General features: G+C 46.2%; 1 protein-coding gene across 3 annotated transcripts in view; it reads right to left on the bottom strand.

Annotated features, from left to right (window-relative positions):
• Positions 1–6,066: 6,066 nt before the first annotated feature.
• ZER1 (zyg-11 related cell cycle regulator) overlaps positions 6,067–20,541 on the bottom strand; it is a 43,368-nt gene continuing 28,893 nt past the window's right edge. Inside the window, exons 9-17 of one of the 3 annotated variants that reach the window (XR_010323010.1) lie at positions 18,360–18,575; positions 17,358–17,399; positions 17,071–17,190; positions 16,253–16,368; positions 15,652–15,840; positions 14,490–14,587; positions 12,648–12,750; positions 12,159–12,270; positions 6,067–8,603 (exon numbers count right to left, since the gene is read on the bottom strand). Coding sequence is in view for 2 of the 3 variants with exons in the window: in XM_064291355.1 (XP_064147425.1) it covers positions 8,546–8,603; positions 12,648–12,750; positions 14,490–14,587; positions 15,652–15,840; positions 16,253–16,368; positions 17,071–17,190; positions 17,358–17,399; positions 18,360–18,575 (942 nt within the window). In the remaining variant the exon portion in view is untranslated. The remainder of the gene's footprint in view (positions 8,604–12,158; positions 12,271–12,647; positions 12,751–14,489; positions 14,588–15,651; positions 15,841–16,252; positions 16,369–17,070; positions 17,191–17,357; positions 17,400–18,359; positions 18,576–20,541) is intronic. The other 2 variants (XM_064291355.1, XM_064291354.1) reach the window with 2 other exon arrangements.

The following is a 20,541-nucleotide window of genomic DNA, read 5'->3' as shown; positions in this document are numbered from 1 at the left end:
GTTGCTGAGAAAGGGGCATTCTATCGGATCTCAAGCACAAGGAAGAGGATGTAAGGGAAACAGTAGCCTTCTTTGTGCCATGTAGAGAGAGCCTGTCTATGGCAAGAGAGAATGAGGACAACTTGTAAAGGAATGTAGAGATAAGCAACAATGAAAGAGGGATTGAGAAACAGCCTTAACGACATTGTCTGAGACCCTTGGGTCCAGCTATGTCTGGATTTCTACCCTTGGGTTTCCAAGTTGAGTTAGCCAATGAATTCCCATCTTGACTAACCTAGGTAGGGTTTTGAGTTGAGTGTCCTGTTATTTGCAACTCAGTCTTTATTTATCATTATTTTTAATTGTGCATTAGATGAAAGTTTACAGAGCAAATCAGATTCCCATTCAACAGTTTGTACATAGTGTTTCATGGCCTTGGCTTCATTCCCCACAATGTGTCAGCATTCTCCCCATTTCTACCCTGGGTTCCTCGTTTCCTTTTGTCCTGATTTTCTACTCCTCCCTGCCTTCTCATCCTTGCTTTTGGTCAGGTATTGCCCTTTTGATCTCTTATAATTGATTGTTTTAAGGAGCAAGTTCCTTTCAAGTGTTACTTTATGTTTGGCTGGAAGGTGGTCTCCAGGAATGGCTTCAGTTCCAGGTCAGAAGGGTGTCTTAGGGCTATAGCCTCAGAGGTTCCTCCATTCTCTGTCAGACCAGTAAATCTGCTCTTTGTTGTGAATTCGATCTTTTGTTCTACATTTTTCTCCTACTCTGTCTGGGACCTTCTGTTGTAATTTCTGCCAGAGCAGTAGGTAGTCGTAGCCGGGCCTCATCTAGTTCTTCTGGTCTAGGGGTCCTGTAGGCATGGTTCATGTGGTCCGTTAGTCTTTTGGACAGTTTTCTCCCTTGAGTCTTTAGTTTTTTTCACTGTCCTTTTCTCTGCACTGGAAGAGACCAGTAGTTGTATCTTAGATGGCTGCTTGCAAGCTTTGAAGACCCCAGGTGCTACTCACCAAAGTAGGATGTAGACCATTGTCTTTAAGAACTATGTTGTTCTAATTGATGTAGATGTCCTTTGCCTTCCTGTCTGGGAACCTCATCCCTCAAGGTGTTTAGTTATATCTAAGAGGTTTCCCTGACTGTGCCACTTGTGTGCTCTGTTGTCTGTATTAATGTAGGAGGAGCACCTGTAGTCGTGTTTAGAAATTTCCACCACCAAACCTGTATCTGCAGGTGGGTGTGTTCCCTGACACCATCCCTCACCTCTTGGCATATCTATCTATGTATCCACTCATACATTACTGTTTGTTAATATTATTGTTGCGGGATTGTCTATGCTATAGTAGTTACTGTAGGTGTCCTTCTTTGCTGTGTTCCTCTCAGTGTCCTCTCTTTCCTTGGTCATGTTGTGCTGAGTTCTCCTATATTGTGTATTGCCTTTCCCTTTACCACCAATATTAACACATGTCTACTGTTTGGTAGCACAGTAGTTAAGAGCAGTTGTTAACCAAATTACTGGCAGTTTGAATCCACCAGGTGCTCCTTGGAAACCCTATGGGGCAGTTCTACTCAGTCCTGTAGGGTTGGGATGAGTCGCATTCAGCTTGATGGCAATGGGTACTTTCTATTTGGTAATTTTCCCTCCCTCCCCCTGGTAACCATCAATTTTTTTTTCCTGTGTATAGACCTTTTGTTGTTACATTTTAATAGCAGTCTCATACAATATTTGTGTTATTGCAATTGATTTATTTACGTAGCATAAAAAAAAAAAAGCATAAGGTCCTCCACATTCATCCATGTTGTGAGATGTTTCACAGATTTGTCATTATTCTTTATCATCAAGGAGTATTCCATTGTGTGTATGTACCACAGTTTGTTAATCCATTCATCTGTTCGTGGGCACTTGTGTGGCTTCTACCTTTTTGCTGTTGTAAATAATGCTGCAGTGAACATGGGTGTGCATATGTCTATTCATGTCATGGCTCTTATTTCTTTAGGGCACATACCTAGGAGCAGGATTGCTGGATCATATTGCATTTCTATTTCTTGCTTTTTGAGGAAGCACCATATTGTTTTCCATAGTGGTTGTACCGTTTTACATTCCTATCAGCACTGGATGAGAGTTCCAGTCTCGCCACAACCTTGCTAACATTTGTTATTTTCTGTTTTTTTTTTTAATTTAATTCCAGTAATGTTGGGGTGAGATGGTATCTCATTGTGGTTTTGATTTGCATTTCTCTAATTGCTAATGATCAAGGGGATTTCTTCATGTTTGTTAGCAGCCTGAATGCCTTCTTTGGTGAAATGTCTGTTCATATCCTTTGCCCATTTTTAAAATGGATTATTTGTCTTTTTTTTTGTTGAGGTGCTGAAGTTTTCTATAAATTTTAGAGATTAGACCCTTGTCAGATATGTTATAGCTGAAAAAATTTTCCCAATCTGTAGGTTTTCTTTTTACACTTTTGAAAAGTCTTTCATTGAGAGTGTTTAGCATTTAATTTTTAGGAGGTCACATTTATTTAGTTCATCTTCTTCTGTGTATGCATTTTTAGTTATATTTGGTATTCTATTTATGCCATGTATTAGGGCCCCTAGTGTTGTCCCTGGTGGTGCAGTGCTTAAAGACTCAGTTACTAACCAAAAAGGGTCGGCAGTTCGGATCCTTCAGGCACTCCTTCGAAACCGTATGGGGCAGTTCTACTCTGTCCTATAGCGTTGCTATGAGTCGAAATTGACTCAATGGTAACAGGTTTGGTTTTTGGTTTAGCATTGTCTCTATTTTTTCCTCCATGATTTTTTTAGTTTTAGGTTTTATATTTAGGTCTTTATTTTGAGTTTGTTTTTGTGTATGGCGTGAGGTATGGATCCTGTTTCATTTTTCTACAGAGAGATATTCAGTTTTGCCAGCACCATTTGTTGAAGAGAGTGTCTCTTCCCCAGTCAATAGACTTTGGTCTTTTTTCGAAGATCAGCTGTCCACAGGTGGATGGATTTATGTCTGGGTTCTCAATTCTGTTCCATTGTCTATGTGTCTGTTATTGTACCAGTACCAGGCTGTTTTGACTACCATGGCTGTATAGTAGGTTCTGAGATCAGGTAGTGTGAGGCCTCCTACTTCGTTCTTATTTTTTAATAAAACTTTACTTATTTGGGGCCTTTTTCCCTTCAATATTAAGTTAGTGATTAGTTTTTCCATCTTGCTGAAGAATCCTGTTGGGATTTGAATTGGGATTGCATTATATTTGGGAAGTATTGACATTTTCACAATGTTGAATCTTCCTATCCAAGAGCGTGGTATGTTTTTCCATTTATGTAGGTATCTTTTGGTTTCTTGCAGTAGTGTTTATAGTTTTCTTTGTATAAGTCTTTTACATCCTGATTAGATTATTCCTAAGTATTTCATCTTTTGGGGGCTATTGTAAATGGTATTTGTTTTCCTGATTTCCTTTTCAAAGTTTTCTTTGTTGATGTAGAGGAATCTAATTTTTGTGTGTTGATCTTGTATCCTGCCACTTTGCTGAATACTTCTATTAGTTCCAATAGCTTGCTTGTGAAATCTTTAGGATTTTCTATGTATAGGATCATATCATCTGTGAATAGGGATAGCTTACTTCTTCCTTACCAATTTGGATGCCTTTTATTTCCTTTTCTTGCCTTACTGCTCTCACTAGGACTTCCGATACAATATTGAATAAGAGTGCTGATAAACGGCACCATTCTCTGGTTCCCATTATCAAGGGTGTCTTAGTAATCTAGTGCTGCCATAACAGAAACACCACAAGTGGATGGCTTTAATAAAGAGAAATTCATTCTCTCACAGTTTAGGAGGCTAGAAGTTCAAATTCAGGGTGCCATCTCCAGGGGAAGGCTTTCACTCTCTAATGGCTCTGGGGCAAGGTCCATGTCCTCCATTTTCCCTGGTTGAGAAGCTTCTCGGTGCAGGGACCCTGGGTCCAAAGGATATGCTATTCTCCTGGCTGTTTCTTGGTGGTATGAGGTCTCCCTGTCTCTCTACTGGCTTCTCTTTTTTATATTTCAAAAGAGATTGATTTAAAATACAATCTAGTCTTGTAGATTGAGTCCTGCTTCATTAACATAACTGTCTCTAATCTTGCCTCATTAACATCTTAGAGGTAGGATTTACAACACATAGGAAAGTCACATCAGGTGACAAAATGGTGGACAATCACACAATACTGGGAATTATGGCCTAGCCAAGTTGACACATTTTAGGGGGACACAATTCAATCTATGACAAAGGGGGATGCTTTGCAACTCCATCTCGATGACTGCAATGGATGCATGACGTGCCAAGTGGGAACCTCCATCACATTATTCCCACTTAACAAATAATTCTGAAGCTTCAATGAGTCAGGAAGTGTGCTGGGCGTGGGGTGCACGCTGCCTGGTGTCCATTTCCCTCTTGATCTGGCACCAGCACCTAGACTGGTCGTTGAGACTAGCCCTCCCCATTGGGTGTGGACTTGATGGTACTGTTAATCAGATTGCTCTGACCTCCCTGCTCCCCATGATTTGGGACACAGAACTCAAGCTAGTCAGTCACTCTCTCTTGGGATCCAGGGCTCTGCATCTTCAGGATAGGGACACAGGGAAGGAGATCAGCCGGGACAGGTTAGTTATCCTGATGGCAGTGCCCTGGTGAGTCCAGCCGCTGGCTCTTGTTCCCCAGGTCTCCTGGGCTGCCCTGGTGCGCATCTTCCTGAGGCCTGGCGGACTAGCTTCTCTGATTCTGTGAACCCTGACACTCCTAATGTTATCTAAAGCACCTTAACTAGCCTGGGGGGTCCAGACCATTCCCTGCCTTCAGGGGCTCACATCTTTCTGGGAAAGAGATAAAAAAAATAAGGCAATTACAGTTGGGGGTGGCATATTTAGACAGGCAGACAGTTGGGTTCATTCTTCTGGCAGTCCATAGTATATTCAACACTCTTCGCCAATGCCATAATTCAACGGCATCAACTCTTCTTTGGTCTTCCTTATTCATTGTCTATGCATAGTTGCTTACTGGTTAATCTGTCCCTGGGTCTCTGAGGGCACTGACCTACAAAATATAATTTCTTCACCTGTGAAACAGAGTATTGCACCCTGGGCTATAGAATGCTCCAAGGTCCTGCCTAGCCTCCCTTCATCCCTTCCATTCATCCAACACGTTAATGTGCCAGGCCCTGTGCTGTGTGCTGGGCCACAGTGAAGCCCTGACTTAGTACACAGCCTGATGGGAGAGGCAGCCAAGGTGATGTTGGCCCTTTGAGATGAGTGATGTGATCAGTGCTGTGATGGGGTGAGTAGTTTTAGCTGGGCAAAGTAGAGAGGGGAAAATGTTCAGGACACAGGGAACAGCATGTACCAGGGCTGGGGACCTAGAGGAGGAAAGCATGGCACATTTAGGAAGCTTTCATTTTTCCCTCCTTTACTGTGCTAACCTTGAAGTAAGTCACTTCATTTCTGAGTTCCAGTGTCCTTATCTGTAAAATGGGTTACAGGCAGTCCCTGGGTTATGAGGTCCGTTTCTGTGTCTTTAAACCAAATTCACAGGTAAGCTGGAACAGGTGCATATGGTTGTTATTTAGCCTTCAGTGCAAGAAAAGGCTCGCAGCCTTTTCAATGATTTAAAAGCTGCAAGTGCAGCAAGGGAAGGTGATTGTCATGAAGAATGTGTTGCAAGTAGGGGTTGGTTCAATAGTTTCCAGGTGAGGGCAAATTTACATAACATTAAAGGGCAAGTACAGTGGTCTGTTGTCTGTAGCCCAGGGACTGCTGTGTTATGAAGACGACAATAAGGAAGTGGAGTGTCCACAGAGCACATAGCACAGGGCCTGGCACATAAATGAAGGGTGTTGGCACTGCTCTTTTCCCCTCCCGGACACTGACTGCCCACGAGAATCCAAGGACAGAATCCATGGTTCCCAATCCCCCTTCTGCCCAGTGGGCCTGCGGCAGTGGCAGGAGGATGGGGGTGGGTCACAGATAGAGAGAGGCCTGGCCCAGGGCCCTGCTCAGGGGAGAGGAGAGCTCAGCCCCACGAGGCAGGTGGGAGAGGAGCCAGAATGCTCTGGTTCCAGAAGTATGTTTCATTAGGTCATGACGCTCCCCAATGGCAGGTCCAATAGGTTATCCTCATGTAGAAATAAAACGCACACTCTCGTGTGACCTGTGAGGAACGTAACCACAAGTTATTATTCCACCTTTGAGAGTGAAAGAGGGTACAGTTAATAGTGACACTGGGACAACAGGTGTAAACCACAACTGTGTCGGGCTGAGCCGTAGTCTGGTCACATCACATGATCAGCCCCAGCTACTTCTCCTGCTTGCTCCCTTGTTCCTTCGCTTAGCTGTGCCACATGGATGCCTCACTGTTCTCCCTGCAAGGCCCTTCTCCTAGCAGGGCCTCTGTCTAGGATGCTCTTTCCCCAGGCCCAGGCCTAGCAGCCTCATCTTCTCACTCAGCTCAGCGGTCTCCTCTTCTGAGAGCTCAGTGCTGTCTCTCACCTGACACCTGCTCTTCCCCCTCCCTGAAGCACTGTTGCCCAGCAAACTCCAATCTTCCCTGACCTCCAACACACACCCACCACCTGCAGGAAGGGCCGTCTCTATGTTCCCCTCCCCTACATGTTGTGGACTGGGTCATAGTCTCATATTTACCATCCACGTCTACCACCCGACTGAGCCATCCTGAGCAGGGCCCCATTGGCTCAGGTGCCAGCTGTATTCAAGGGAATAGGTACTTCAGCCTGCTCTGCCACCTGTTCCCACCCTGCAGTTGACTGGCGCTGTGGCTCAGCACACAAACTGGCTGAACACATCCCTCCCCGTCACAGAATTACCCACACTCAAGGCCCGTGGCCCAAGCCAGTGGGCCCAGGCCTCTCCTCACCTGGAAGCCAGGCTAGCTACCCCCATCCCTTCCATAAAAAAGACGCTCGCTCCTCTGCACTTTGCACAAAAATGTATTTCTGTGACATCCCAAATTACATTTACCAGGCCCCAGGTGGTGAAGCAATGCGGGATGAGCTCGCTGGGGTCTGGCTCGAGCCAGAGAGCATGGACAGGAGAGGCAGATGCAGCCCATCTGCCAAGCTGGGGACATGATGAGGCAGCTGCTACCTTCCTGGGCTGGGAGGGAAAGGCTCCAGGAGGAAAGGCCAGTTGCCTCTCCCCTGAGGCTCCAAACCTAGCCTGTTTCACATAGACGCAGAAGTGCTAGGAGAATCCAGAATCAGGCCCAGGGAAGGAGATGGGAAGAAATGACATTCTCCAAGGGCTGCCTTCAGGGTCAGCTCCGCTCCCCAGGCCCACTTGTTCCAGGCAGGCTCCGCTCACCACCCGTATGTCCCGATGAGAAGCAATTCAGAGTTACACAAGATAATTAGATACATCTGCGTCTCACACTTCTCTGAAACACAGCACAGAGGTTTCCAAGGTAAAGCTGCAGGGCAGGGTGGGAGTGGGGACTGAGGGGCTGAGTGGTGCTGGCAAGGTGTTCCAGGTGCTGGTCTGGAGGTGTGTCTGCCTGTTGCCACAGTGAAAGGCTGGCGTGTGAGTGGGACCACCTGCCCCTGAGAGAGGTGGGGGTCCTCCCGGCAATGGGGCAGGCAGGGGTGAGTGTGGCAGGCTCAATTCTGCTGGTGGGAGTGCCTGGGCACCTTGGGTGTTTGCGGGCAGATGAGGGGCCATGGAGTGAGGGAGCAAACCCCCAGCCCTAGAAGGTATTGGCTTCCAGGGCTGGAGGCAGATTCTGGATATGTTTGGCAGAAGGGGCAAGGAATCTGCCCCTGAGTTCTAACCATCCCTAGGGTGGGGCCTTCAACAACCTGGGACCTGGTAGGAGACTAGGAGGCAGCCTCCATAGCAGCGTGGCCTCAGGCGGGCCTGGATAGACAGCAGCAGGGCCACAGTGGGCCCTGCTCCTTGTGGGTCCTTCATGGCTGGGGCTGCCCAGACTGAGGCCTAGGAACAGCTCAATTTCTTGCTCCAGATGGCCCACAGCTGGGAGCACCAAGGCATTTGGGAGACCCAGTGGGGTTAGTTTTAATCCCCAATCCCCACCAGCTGAGCTGAGGGGCCCAGATGGGGTTCTCAGGCTTTGGTGGGTGGGTTGGGTGCTGGGGTGGGCTGTTAAAGGCCTGCTGCTTCTCACAATAGGAAGCGGTCTGATTTGACTGGGAAAGGGCTGGACACTCACAATGTTATAGGCATTTAGTCTGGTTGGGGTAGGAGTGAGTGTGGCAGCGATGAAGGCTTTGAGCTGGGGCTTGAGAATGGCCAAGGAAGCTGCAAAGACTCAGGGAGAGTTTCTTTTGTTTTTGTACAGAAATCATACACACAAAACTTCACACTTCCTAACAACAAAAAAAAAAATATATATATATAATATATATATCTCACTAATGTTAAGGAAAAGCGTCGGTTGTGCAAAAGTTCCCCCATGCCTCTTCATCTTGTGGGAGGCTCCCTGGAAGGGGGTCTGCCAGCTGGGTTGCTTGAGAGTGCTTCCTCCTGGCCTTGTGGTCCAGAGTGATGGCGGCTGTGGGGACAGAGGCCTCTATCTGGATGTGTCCATGTTCTCCTCTTTAAAGTTACTGCAGTGCTCAATCACCTTGCTGGAGACAATGGAGAAAGAGAAGATTGGAGGGTGGGCTTGAGCCCGGCCCCTCCTGGGTGATCAGGTAGCTGGGTGAGCAAAAGTTAACAATGATGTTGACATGGACTGAGAATATGTGTATAAAGTGGTTGGCAGTGTGGCCAGCATGTGCAAAGCACCAGGAAATGATACCTGTGGCCATGAGTATCATTACCACCTTGTCCTCTCCTCCTTCTTCCTCATATCCCTCTCCTCCCAGCCCTCAGTCCCAGGGCATCTGTGGACAGGAGATCCCCTGAACTAGCTCAGACCTTGAGCAACATCTTCCTTCTTCATTTTCCCCAGGCCCCCAGGCCTTTTTCTTCCCAAAAGTCCACTAGTTGTCCCCAAACTGACTGCACATCAGAATTACCCAGAGAAACCAGATCACACATATTCATGCATAGATTCTGATTCAGCAGCAGGTCTGGGGTACGGCTGGGGAGGCTTTGCTTACACAAGGGCCCCAGACGCCCTGCAGCAGCTGGGCCTAGCATGGCGTTTGGGAACCACCACTCGTGCTCGGAGTGTCTCTTGCCCACTGCAGACTGCCATCTAGAACTACTTCCCCATCCTGGTCAGGTATACCCTAGGTGGCCCAGCCTTCTTGTTCAACACTAAACTCTGAGGGGGGCGATTCACTGCAGCCTCAAGGCACTAAAGAGGTGTCCAGTGCCTCTCAGGAAATACGGGATGCTTGGAGGAAGGACAGGGAGCCCTGGACAAGTGGAAGGTCTTCTAAGTGTTCTCTCAAGTGCTACCCACATGACTAAAATGTCATTCAAACCTTGCTGTTAAACAGATCAACCAGTTCAGATACACATTTCAGGTCCTTGAGAAATGTTTAACGTGACTGGGATAGGTTATTGGTCAGCCTTACTCGGTGCTTCTCAAATTTCTTGGAATACATGTTAAAAGAGAATATTCCCAGGCCTACCTCCCAGAACCACTGGAAAAGAAACTCCAGGGAGTGAAGCCTATGGATTTTGAACAATCTTTCCAGGGGATGTCTTTAGAGAAATTAAGCTTAAGAACCACTCATTTTACCTTTCTCAGTTGAAGCAGTGCCTCTTTGACGAAAATAATCGCAGAATCAGCCAATGTCCCCTAGCCTGGTGAGTTGTTGTTTGTGGAAACTCTGAACTACAGACCCTTCCTCCACATTACTTTTTATTCTACACTGTGTTGAGAACTATGACAAAAGTTTATTGGGGTAAACTACTGGCTCTTCTAGAATGGATCCTGAGCAAAGCAAGTTAGTTACTACTGATTCCAACATGTTGTGTCCCTGAGTCTCTCTTACGTGCTGATGGATGAAAGACTCGGGACTGATGTGATTTTGTCTAAAACCACACAGCAATGAAAGGCCTGACAACTCTGCCGTGTCAGTGACTTTCACATTCAGAAACTTACACTCTGCCCTGTTTTGATCTCTATATTTTACCACGCTGTGTCCTCTCCTTAGTTGGAACGTCTTTGGCCATAAGTAATGAAAAATTCTGACCTGGTGATGAGAGGATGGCATTTGGTGGGAATAAAAACCAAGCTTACAAATTTGAACCTGATCATATGCTACTTCTTGAGATGGTTGAATGTCAGCTAATTCTTTTTGGTATAATGACTCTGTGTATTCCTTCCATCTTCTTTTGATGCTTCCTGCGTCATTTAATATTTTTCCCACATCCTTCACTATTGCAACTCAAGGCTTGAATTTTTTCTTCCATTCTTTCAGCTTGAGAAATGCCAAGCATGTTCTTCCCTTTTGGTTTTCTGTCTCCAGTTCTTTGTACATGTTGTTATAATACTTTACTTTGTCTTCTTGAGCTACCCTTTGAAATCTTCTGTTCAGTTCTTTTACTTCATCATTTCTTCCTTTTGCTTTAGCTGCTTGACGTTCGAGAACGAGTTTCAGAGTCTCTTCTGACATCCATCTTGTTCTTTTCTTTCTTTCCTGTCTTTTCAATGACCTCTTGCTTTCTTCATGTATGATGTCCTTAATGTCATTCTACAACTCATCTGGCCTTTAGTCATTCATGTTCAACACGGCAAATCTATTCTTGAGATGGTGTCTAAATTCAGATGGGATATACTCAAGGTTGTATTTTGGCTGTCATATTTGGCAATCTGTATGCTGAGCAAATAAATCTGAGAAGCTGGACTTTATGAAGAAGAAGAGGGCATCAGGATTGGAGGAAGACTCACTCACTAACAACCTGTGTTACGCAGATGACACACCTTGCTTGCTGAAAGTGAAGAGGGCTTGAGGCACTTACTACTGAAGATCAAAGACCACAGCCTTCAGTATGGATTGCACCTCAACATAAGGAAAACAAAAATCCTCACATCTGGACCAGTAAGCAACATCATAATAAGTGGAGAAAAGACTGAAATTGTCAAGGATTTCATTTTACTTGAATTCACAATCAACACCCATGGAAGCAGCAGTCAAGAAATCAAAAGATGCATTGCACTGGGCAAATCTGCTGCAGAGGACTTCTTTAAAGTGTTGAAAAGCAAAGACGTCACCTTGAAGACTAAGGTGTGCCTGACCCAAACCATGGTATTTTCTTTCTTTTTAATAATTTTTATTGTGCTTTAAGTGAAAGTTTACAAATCAAGTCAGTCTCTCACACAAAAACCCATATATACCTTGCTGCGCACTCCCAATTACTCTCCCCCTAATGAGACAGCCTGCTCTCTCCCTCTACTCTCTCTTTTCGTGTCCTTTTCACCAGCTTCTAACCCCCTCTACCCTCCCATCTCCCTTCCAGGCAGGAGATGCCAACATAGTCCACCTGATCCAAGAAGCTCACTCCTCACCAGCATCCCTCTCCAACCCATTGTCCAGTCCAATCCATGTCTGAAGAGTTGGCTTCGGAAATGGTTCCTGTCCTGGGCCAACAGAAGATCTGGGGGCCATGATCACCAGAGTCCTTCTGGTCTCAGTCAGACCATTAAGTCTGGTCTTATGAGAATTTGGGGTCTGCATCCCACTGCTCGCCTGCTCCCTCAGGGGTACTCTGTTGTGTTCCCTGTCAGGGCAGTTATTGGTTGTAGCTGGGCACCATCTAGTTCTTCTGGTTTCAGGATGATGTAGTCGTTGGTTCACGTGGCCCTTTCTGTCTCTTGGGCTCGTAATCACCTTGTGTCCTTGGTGTTCTTCATTCTCCTTTGATCCAGGTGGGTTGAGACCAATTGATACATCTTAGATGGCTGCTTGCTAGCGTTTAAGACCTCAGATGCCACTCTTCAAAGTGGGATGCATAATGTTTTGTTAGTAGATTTTGTTATGCCAATTGACTTAGATGTCCCCTGAAACCACCAAACCATGGTATTTTCAATCACATCATATGCATGTGAAAGCTGGACAATGAATAAGGAAGAGCAAAGAAGAATTGACGCCTTTGAATTGTGGTGTTGGGGAAGAACATTGAATATACCATGGACTGCCAAAAGGATGAACAAATCTGTCTTGGAAGAAGTACAACCAGAATGCTCCTTAGAAGCAAGGATGGCGAGACTGCATCTTACATACTTTGGACATGTTATCAGGAGGGATCGGTCCCTGGAGAAGGACATCATGCTTGGCAAAGTACAGGGTCAGTGGAAAAGAGGAAGACTCTCAACAAGGCGGGTTGACACAGTGGCTGCAACAATGGGATCAAGCATAACAATGATTGTAAGGATGGCGCAGGACTGGACAGTGTTTCGTTCTGTTGTGCATAGATAGGGTCGCTACGAATCAGAACTGACTCAACGGCACCTAACAACAACAAGCTTACAAATTAGGGCAATAGTGTTCCATTTAGAGCTTATCTTGTTTCTGGCCACATTGTGGCCAAAATGACATTGAAGGAGTCCTCAGCTAAACATCAATACACTGTCCACCTCCATACTCGACCCCGAGTCACCCCTGGGAATTTCAGCCATTCCTAATCACCAGAGGTATCCCTCAATTCCCCATTGTGTCCCTGAAGTCCCCCAAATCAAGCTTCCAAGTAGAAACACATCGCCTGTCTCTTACCGGGCCATTTCCTTGGTCTCCTGCCGTGCAGTCGCCATCTTGATCATGTCCCTCAGAAGGGGCATCCCGCCTTCTTTGATCAGCAGAGGGCAGTATTTGTCCGCTGTAGGATAGAGGCAGATAGGCATATTAGCAGGGGGAGTCTTCTCTCAGCCTGGGACCTAGAAGCCAGCTTGCTCTGAGGACAGCCCTCCCAAAAGGGAAGGATGAAGATGCAGGCCTGGGCAAAGGGCCCTGCTATAACCTGAAGATGACTCCTGTTTACCCAGCTGCATGGGCCAGAGTTCCTGTGTCTACCAGAGGAGAAGTAGGTGGCAAAGCCTTGGAAAGGGCTCTTCCCTACTTGGCTTGGAGTTGCTGCATTTGTTTTCTAGATCGCACCCTTTAGAAAGTATCCCCCAAACTAGTGCTCCTCAACACTGAGAAGTTTTTGTAAAAATACAGATTCCTGAGGCTTGCCCCTGGGTAGTCCGACGGAACAAATCCAGGGACCTATATTTATTTGTATTTTTAACAAAACACTACCAGGTGATTCTGGTGACCAGCCAAGTTGGAGATAAATGACTAAGAGATGTTAACCAGGTAGAACCACCAAGCCTTCTTACTGAGTGATTTCATGTTTGCACTCCAGCAAAGAACATTCTAGTGCTCAGCATCCAAGACTTTACAGTCCACAGAGAACACGGGCATCTTATTCGAACCTCTAGCAGCTCTATGCAAAAGAAGTTATTTTTTTAATTTCCATTTTTATTTCTTCTTTAGGTGCAGAGAGGTGAAGTAATTCATGCAGTCACCCCAGAGGTCTGAGGGAATCCAGCTCAGGGGCCTTTCCTCTGTGGTACGCTGCCTCTTTCCTCTGTGCTATGTTGCCTCTTTGAGATATGGTGCTATTTTTTTAGTAAAACTAACCTCACAGTAGTAATAATAAAGGCTGTTGATTGAACAGTCAGTATGTGCCAAGCACTGGTCTATGCACTTTACGTGTCTTATTTCACTACAACTCTATGAGGTCCGTGCTATTACTATTCCATTTTAAAGATGAGGAAATCGAGGCAGAGGGAGGTTGAGAAACCCATTCAAAGTAACACAGCTAGGATGGAGCCAGATTTCAAAATCTCCAGAGCCTGCACTCTTATTCACTCTGCCAGTTAAGAGGATGAAGCCGTCTTGACAGTCGAGGCACTGGGCTAGATACTTTACATTGGTCCTCTTTTCACACCAGTCTTATGAGGTAGATGTTATGGTTATCCCCATTTTAAAGATGAGGAAACTGAGGCCAGAGAGGTTAAATAACCTGCTCGAGGTCACATAACTAATAAGGGAGAGAACTAGAGATTAAACTTGGTCTGCCATCAAAATCTCTTAGCACTGCACCCTCTCCCCCAACAGATGTCTCTGTGCAGCAGAAGACAGTTCAGGCTTTTCTATGTGAGGGTGGGACTCTCTTTGAGGATACAAATTGAGTTGTTTTAAAGTTCTCTCCTGTTCTCTCTGATTGTCTGTTTCCTCAGGGGTTAGTTTTCCCCTTCGTCTGGGCTGATCTTACCGTGTCATGCAGAAAGCTCCCGTCAATGCCTGGTGATTTTTGGCTATTCACTCACATTGAAACAGAAAGCATTAAGAAAGCTGACTGGGAACTCTGGGTGAGCCTTCCTACCTGCCAGGGCTACTTCTGCTGGGCATCCTACAAATGCTGGAAAGGGAATGGCTTCACTCTGAGGCACAAGTGCTTATACCAGCTCTCTTAGTGCTCCCCTTCTGGACTAGAAGCTCCCTGAGGGCAAGTCTGCTTTCAGCTGGTACGTTCCCTTGTGTCTAAACAAAGGGCAAGTGGGTACTCACGGTAGACAGATACAAGGTTGTACAGGGCCCAGGTTGCCCAGTGCTGGCTGACAGGGGAGATACCCTGGGGAAGAAGGCGAAGGATTGGCTCAAAGGACCTGTAGGGAGAGAAAACAAGGTCATTTCTGAAGCCTGGTGGGGGTAGGGGAAGTCTTCTCTTGTCCAGGGTTTCTCCTCTCTGAAAGGTCCTAAGGTCAAACAATAAGCAGGATGCAGGGGAGAAGGCGGTACCTGGCCCTTTACCCCTCCATCAGGCTCCTTGACACTCTGGATTCAGACTCCACAAATGGAGGTCCCTTGTGAGAGGGTCAAAAGAATGAGCATATAAGGGAGGTAGGAGGGACACAGATTAGGTGATATAAAAAGCTGGGGACCTCAGCAAAGGGGAGAGACCCAGCCTTGGTTGGGGGAGGATGACTGGGAGGCAGAAGAAAGCGTAACTGCGCTTCTTACAAGGGTCTTCTATGGGTCTCCTGGAGTCAGGGTCCAAAAGCCTGAAGACTATATGTGCAAACCCTCTGGCCCAGCGATTCTACTTCCTCCCACCTCAGGAGCTAAGGTAGCTAGAACGTGGGCAAAGCTACAAGCATAAGCCCGTTCCTCCCAGTGTGGGTTTTCAACTGAAATGTCAATCAGCACAGGATGGCCCATCCACACATAGGAAGTGGCTCAGCTGTTACAAAATGACAAGGGAGACTCAAACCTTGTGACTGGAAATTCAGTCACAGTATAGTAAGGACTGATGCCAGCTTGATTTAAAGTATTTAAATCTGTGCATGGAAAACAGCTGGAAGGAGAGAGATCTTTGGTGTCTTTGGAGAGACAATAAGATGTTAAAGGCGTTCACTTCCAAAGGACGAGACTATGAACTATTTCTATTTTGTTTCCTGTATCTGTATTTTCTCCTTTTTTCACAAATGAACATGTATCGACGTGCAGTAAGTACTGAAAATGATTTGTAGAGAGCAGGCTGTGAGTATGCACAGGTGCTGACGTGCACGTAAGCTGTGCACCTCATGCTCCTCACCGTATGTGGCCTTCACTTCAGTGAGTGAGCACAAACAGCTGGAAGAGGACTAAAAGAAAGGCAACAAGCTCTGATCAAGCTGCCTGGGAGGGGCCTCTTGCCCCCGTTCCCCGCCCCACGCCCTCCCCGACACACCTGTAATTGATGTTTCTCCGTGAGTTGACGTCCCAGCTCTGGATGGCTGTCCACATGCGTTCCTCCACCTCCTCCCGCTGGGGCTCGCAGATGCCCCAGGCCTCGGGCCCATCAAACATGATATGGGAGAGGACGCCGCAGGCATTGTAGGAGACCTCAATCCCGTCTGCCTTGCTCTCCAGCAGGTTGCTGCCAGGAAGAAGACAGGAAAGTAGAGTCTCATTCCCCTGGTCCCGCTTTAAGTACCCGTTCCTGGACCCTAACTTACAAACCAGACGCCAGAGGTACTATTTATTTATAGCTTTTTATCCATAGCCAGACTACTTTTAAAACGGATTTGAGGTCACTTAAGATACAAGACTTAAGATGTAGGATTGCTATGAGTCAGAATTGATAGCTATGGGTTTGGGTTTGGTTTAAGATATAGTTATGAGAGGACCATTTTAATGGAGGGTTGAAAGAATAAGAAACCAGAAACCATGTTAGAGAGGGAAGATGATATTTATAACAGAAACCAAGGCTAAGAGGGGTTGCCGCAACAGACTAGGACTTGGAACATCCTGGCAGCTAACACAAAAAGGGAAAGAAGGGGGATATCAACCTGAAGACGCTGATGAATTGGGAAGTCATCAGCTGGGGCCGCAGCTCCTTCACTTCTGCCACATTCCCCAAGAGTCCCAGCATATTCCGATGTAGTTCCTGCTTCTCTGGGAATTCCTGACAAAATAAGGGCCATTGGGGCCACATCAATTAGTACTTAATTACTTAGTGTCTGGTATCACTACCTAAAAGCTTTGTGGGTATCTGTCTGGCCATTCCAGCTAGACTAAAGGGATGTAGTATGCACTAGCCATCTTCTAGTGCACCTAGGATAATGGTGGGTACACACCGTAAAGGATTAGAAGGTGGTGGCTCCTTGCCACAAAGACAAAGGCTGAGTGGAGCGCTGACCTATAAAGCTGTGAACGGGACAAACGTGGTTCTATTTACCAAAGCTCCAAGTGTCAGTTTAAGGGAACTCCCATGGCTAAAGCTAGAGCCAGGAAAATAGAGGATGAGCTTTAGGATGAATAGAGCCCTACTGAGCCGAATTCTGTCCTCTGTCCAGCTGATGTCCCAGAGGACTCCAGCCGGCTCTGGGCCATCTGGGAAATCATTGCTGAGAAGGCAGGGCTGGGTTCTCCCTTGGATGGAGGGCTCCCAGAGGGCCAACCAGACTGTCCGGCTCAGGGAAGGTCTCTGGAATTTCTGTTAGCAGCACATCCTGGGCTGTTGGACCCTGAGTCTGCCCCCACTGTTCTTTAGTGGGAACCCATGGTAGGGGGTTGGTGCTGGTGGATTTGGCTGCTGGGATAACCCAGGGAAAGAAGAGTGACCCTGTCTGGTCAAGGAGCTGCTGCTGCTGGAAGTGGGTGTTACCTTCAGGCAGTCTAGGAAGAGCTTCATGCCATTGAAGTTGAGGAACATCTCGCAGTTGTCGGGTGTCTCGTCTGTGATGTTCCACAGGGCACTCCAGGAAAACTCCATCACCTGGTCACACTACAAGTGGGAGGGGAGGGCTCAACAAGGCTCACCTGGGTGGGCCCTGCAGGCTCCTGGTACCTGGTGAGGAGGTTCCCTGATAAAATATGGATACCCCCAGGGACAAACTAGGCCCCTCTCAGGGCAAGGGAGGGGCAGAGTGGCTCCATGAAGAGTAAACTTACTATCTTGTCCAGCAGCTTCTTCTGAATCAGCTTCAGCATGGTCTGTGGGCAGAGAAGAGTGCTTGCTGGAAGGTCAGGGCCCAAGAACTACCATGTCTCCCAAGAACCCAAGATGGACAGAGGATCTGGAGAGTCAGTGATGTGATTTCTGGTGAAACATCCTGACGAGACCAAATCTACCTATTTGGGAGGCTGTTTGAAGACGTTCAATCCACCCACCCACTGCTGTCGAGTTGATTCGGACTCATAACAACCCTACAGAACAGAGTAGAACTGCCCATAGGGTTTCCAAGGCTTTAAATCTTTATGGAAGCAGACTGCCACATGCTTCTCCTGTGGGGGTGGCTGGTGGGTTTGAATTACCAACCTTCTGGTTAACACCTGAGCACTTAACCACTCAGTCACCAGGGCTCCTTATTCAAATCCATAGACCCTCAGTATTTGGTACCAGGAGGCCTGTGTGTTTATCTGGCATAACCACTGATGCCAGTGTGACTTTGGAGCTGGCTCTCCTCCTCTCTGGGTGTCTACCTCCCCAGTGACAAAATGAAAGGAGACTGACTGCCCTCTAGTCCCTCCTCATTCTTTCCTTCCTTTCTTTAGCAAATCTTTATCATCTCCTCACTGTGCATAAGGCCCTACACTAGGAAGCACTGGGAGCATAATGATGAGACAAATAAGCATGGTGTCTTTTCCCTACTGAGCTCACAGTAACTGTGGGGGCAACATTAAAAAGTTCCTCAAATAACCTATTTAATCCCAACAGAGATGGTATAACAGGGGCACTCAACCTGTCACTATTAGGAAATTCTTCCTTTGGTCTAGCCTAAATCCTCATGCTTCAGGATAGGCCCCCCACCTCCTCACCCTGGGCCTTCCTCTAAGACTCTCCTCTAACAGAGTGTGGTGGGAGAGGGCTCTTTAGTTACTGGGTGAGAACTCAGGCAGTGGGGCTATGGAAGAGAGGAATAAGGGAGGAGGGGATATCCACCCTACACGTACCACAACAAAGCCCATCTTGCCCACTGCCTCTTTGTGGTCGTTGTCCACCTGACAGACCAGGGCGTTGCAGAGGTGTACGGCGATGCGCTGGATCGACTCATCCTGCCGTGTGGGGTTAAGGATGCTGAGCAGGAGCTCGTTGACCCGGCGGTACTGGAATTCCAGCTCCTCAGGGATGCTGAAGTTGCAGAGGGTCAGACAGCAGTTCCGCTGAACCTGGACCAGGACAGGAGACAAGTGGAACACGTTCAGGGTCAGACTCCGGAGCCAGACTCGAGGGGCTCTCTAGAGACGTGGGATCAGAGTTGTGGTTGTCCAGGAAGGCTTCTGGAAGAGAAGACTGTAAGGCTTTAAAAAAATAAATATAAAATACAATAGTCATATGAAAGGGTACCTAAAACAAAAATGTACAGTTTAACAAAAATTATAACATGAACATCCATGTAACCACCATCTGGGTCGAAAAAAAAAAAAGCCCACTGCCCAGAAGTCCCTAAATTTCCCTTCCTGATCCTAAGCCCCTCCCTCCTCACTAAAGATGACCATTATCCTGCTTTCCTGCATGAATGATTCTTTAGCACCCTCCTTCTTTCTGTTTAGTCATAGATAAGATCAATCCTGTTGTTTTAGGTAGTTGAAATTCAGTCGTTTTTTACTGTAGTACAGTATACCATTGTGATGATACCCTGATTTGTTAATCCATTCAATTGATGACAGACGTTGGGCTGACTTCAGTCTTTGGTTACTTGGAACATACATCCTGGTGCCACCATGTATATCAGTTTCTCTAGGGCACACATGCCTGGGAGTGGAACAGCTGGGTCATAAGATATGTATGTCTCCAACTTTATTAGGCAACATCAAACAGTTTCCCAAAGTGGTTGTACCAATTTACACTCCCACTAGCAGTGTCTGAGAGCTCTAATTGTTATATATCCTCACCTGTTTGAGTTGTCTGTGAGCTTATCTTTTTACAGGGAACTCTGCACTCTTTCTTTGTAATTTAATTTCCTTCCTTCCTCTCATGGATTGAATTGTTTCCCCCCAAAATACCTATTAACTAAGCTAGTCATGATTGCTAGTATTGTATGATTGTCCACCATTTTGTCATCTGATGTGACTTCCCTATGTGTTGTAAATCTGATCACTATGATGTAATAAGATGGATTAGTGGCAGTTATATTGATGAGAGCTACAAGATTAGACAGTGTCTTAAGCCAATCTCTTTTGAGATATAAAAGACAGGAGTGAGGAGAGAGACAGTGGGACCTCATGCTACCAAGAAACCAGTGCCAGGAGCAGAGTGTGTCCTTTGGACCTGAGGATCCTGCGCTGAGACACTCCCAGACCAAAGGAAGACTGATGACAAGGACCTTCCTCCAGAGCCTGCAGACAGAGAAAAGCCTTCCCCTGGAGCCAGAACCCTGTATTTGGACTTCTAGCCTACTGGACTGTGAGAGAATAAACTTCTCTTTGTTAAAGCCATCCACTTGTGGTATTTCTGTTATAGCAGCACTAGATGACTAAGATACTTCCTTTCTTATTAGATATTGGAGGTTTACCATACTTTATTAATCCTGTAATTTGGAGGATATCACCTGTGGTTAACTTTCTGTCTTTGTTTTCCCCAGTATATGTATATTTTTTTAATCTGAAAAAAATTATCTTAAATAATAAAAGCAATACTTACTGTTTTTCAAATAATTAGGTCAAAAGATAAATGCATTTGTAGTTTTGGTAGGTTCTACCAGTTGCCCTCCAAACAGGTTGTACAACATACACCTCACCAGTAAAAAGGGTATGAGGGTGCTCTCCCCCACCCTTGCTAACTATGAGCAACATCAATCAACCTCTTCAGATGAAATGTGATGTCTTGTTATTTTAATTTCCATTTCTCTGATAAGGTTTATTAAATTGTTTGGGGAGTCTTCAACTAGCTTTTTTTTTTTTTAATTAAAAAAAAAAAAAAAAAAAGGCATCCTTTTTACCTGGTTATAAAATCAATCTCACCATAGAAAGAATAATCGCTCTAAAGCCTGGAGTTGGCAAGGCAGTGGGGAAGGGGGTGTTCTAATTCCTGCAGAGGGAGGAGAGATCACACAGCCTTTCTGGAGGATAAATAACAAATGCTTTAAAAATAAACACACTCTTTGCCCCAGCAATTCTATCTCTAGAAATGTAT

Source organism: Loxodonta africana, chromosome 9 (assembly GCF_030014295.1).
Source record: "Loxodonta africana isolate mLoxAfr1 chromosome 9, mLoxAfr1.hap2, whole genome shotgun sequence".
NCBI lineage: Eukaryota > Metazoa > Chordata > Mammalia > Proboscidea > Elephantidae > Loxodonta > Loxodonta africana.
This window is presented reverse-complemented; position numbering and strand designations above follow the sequence as displayed.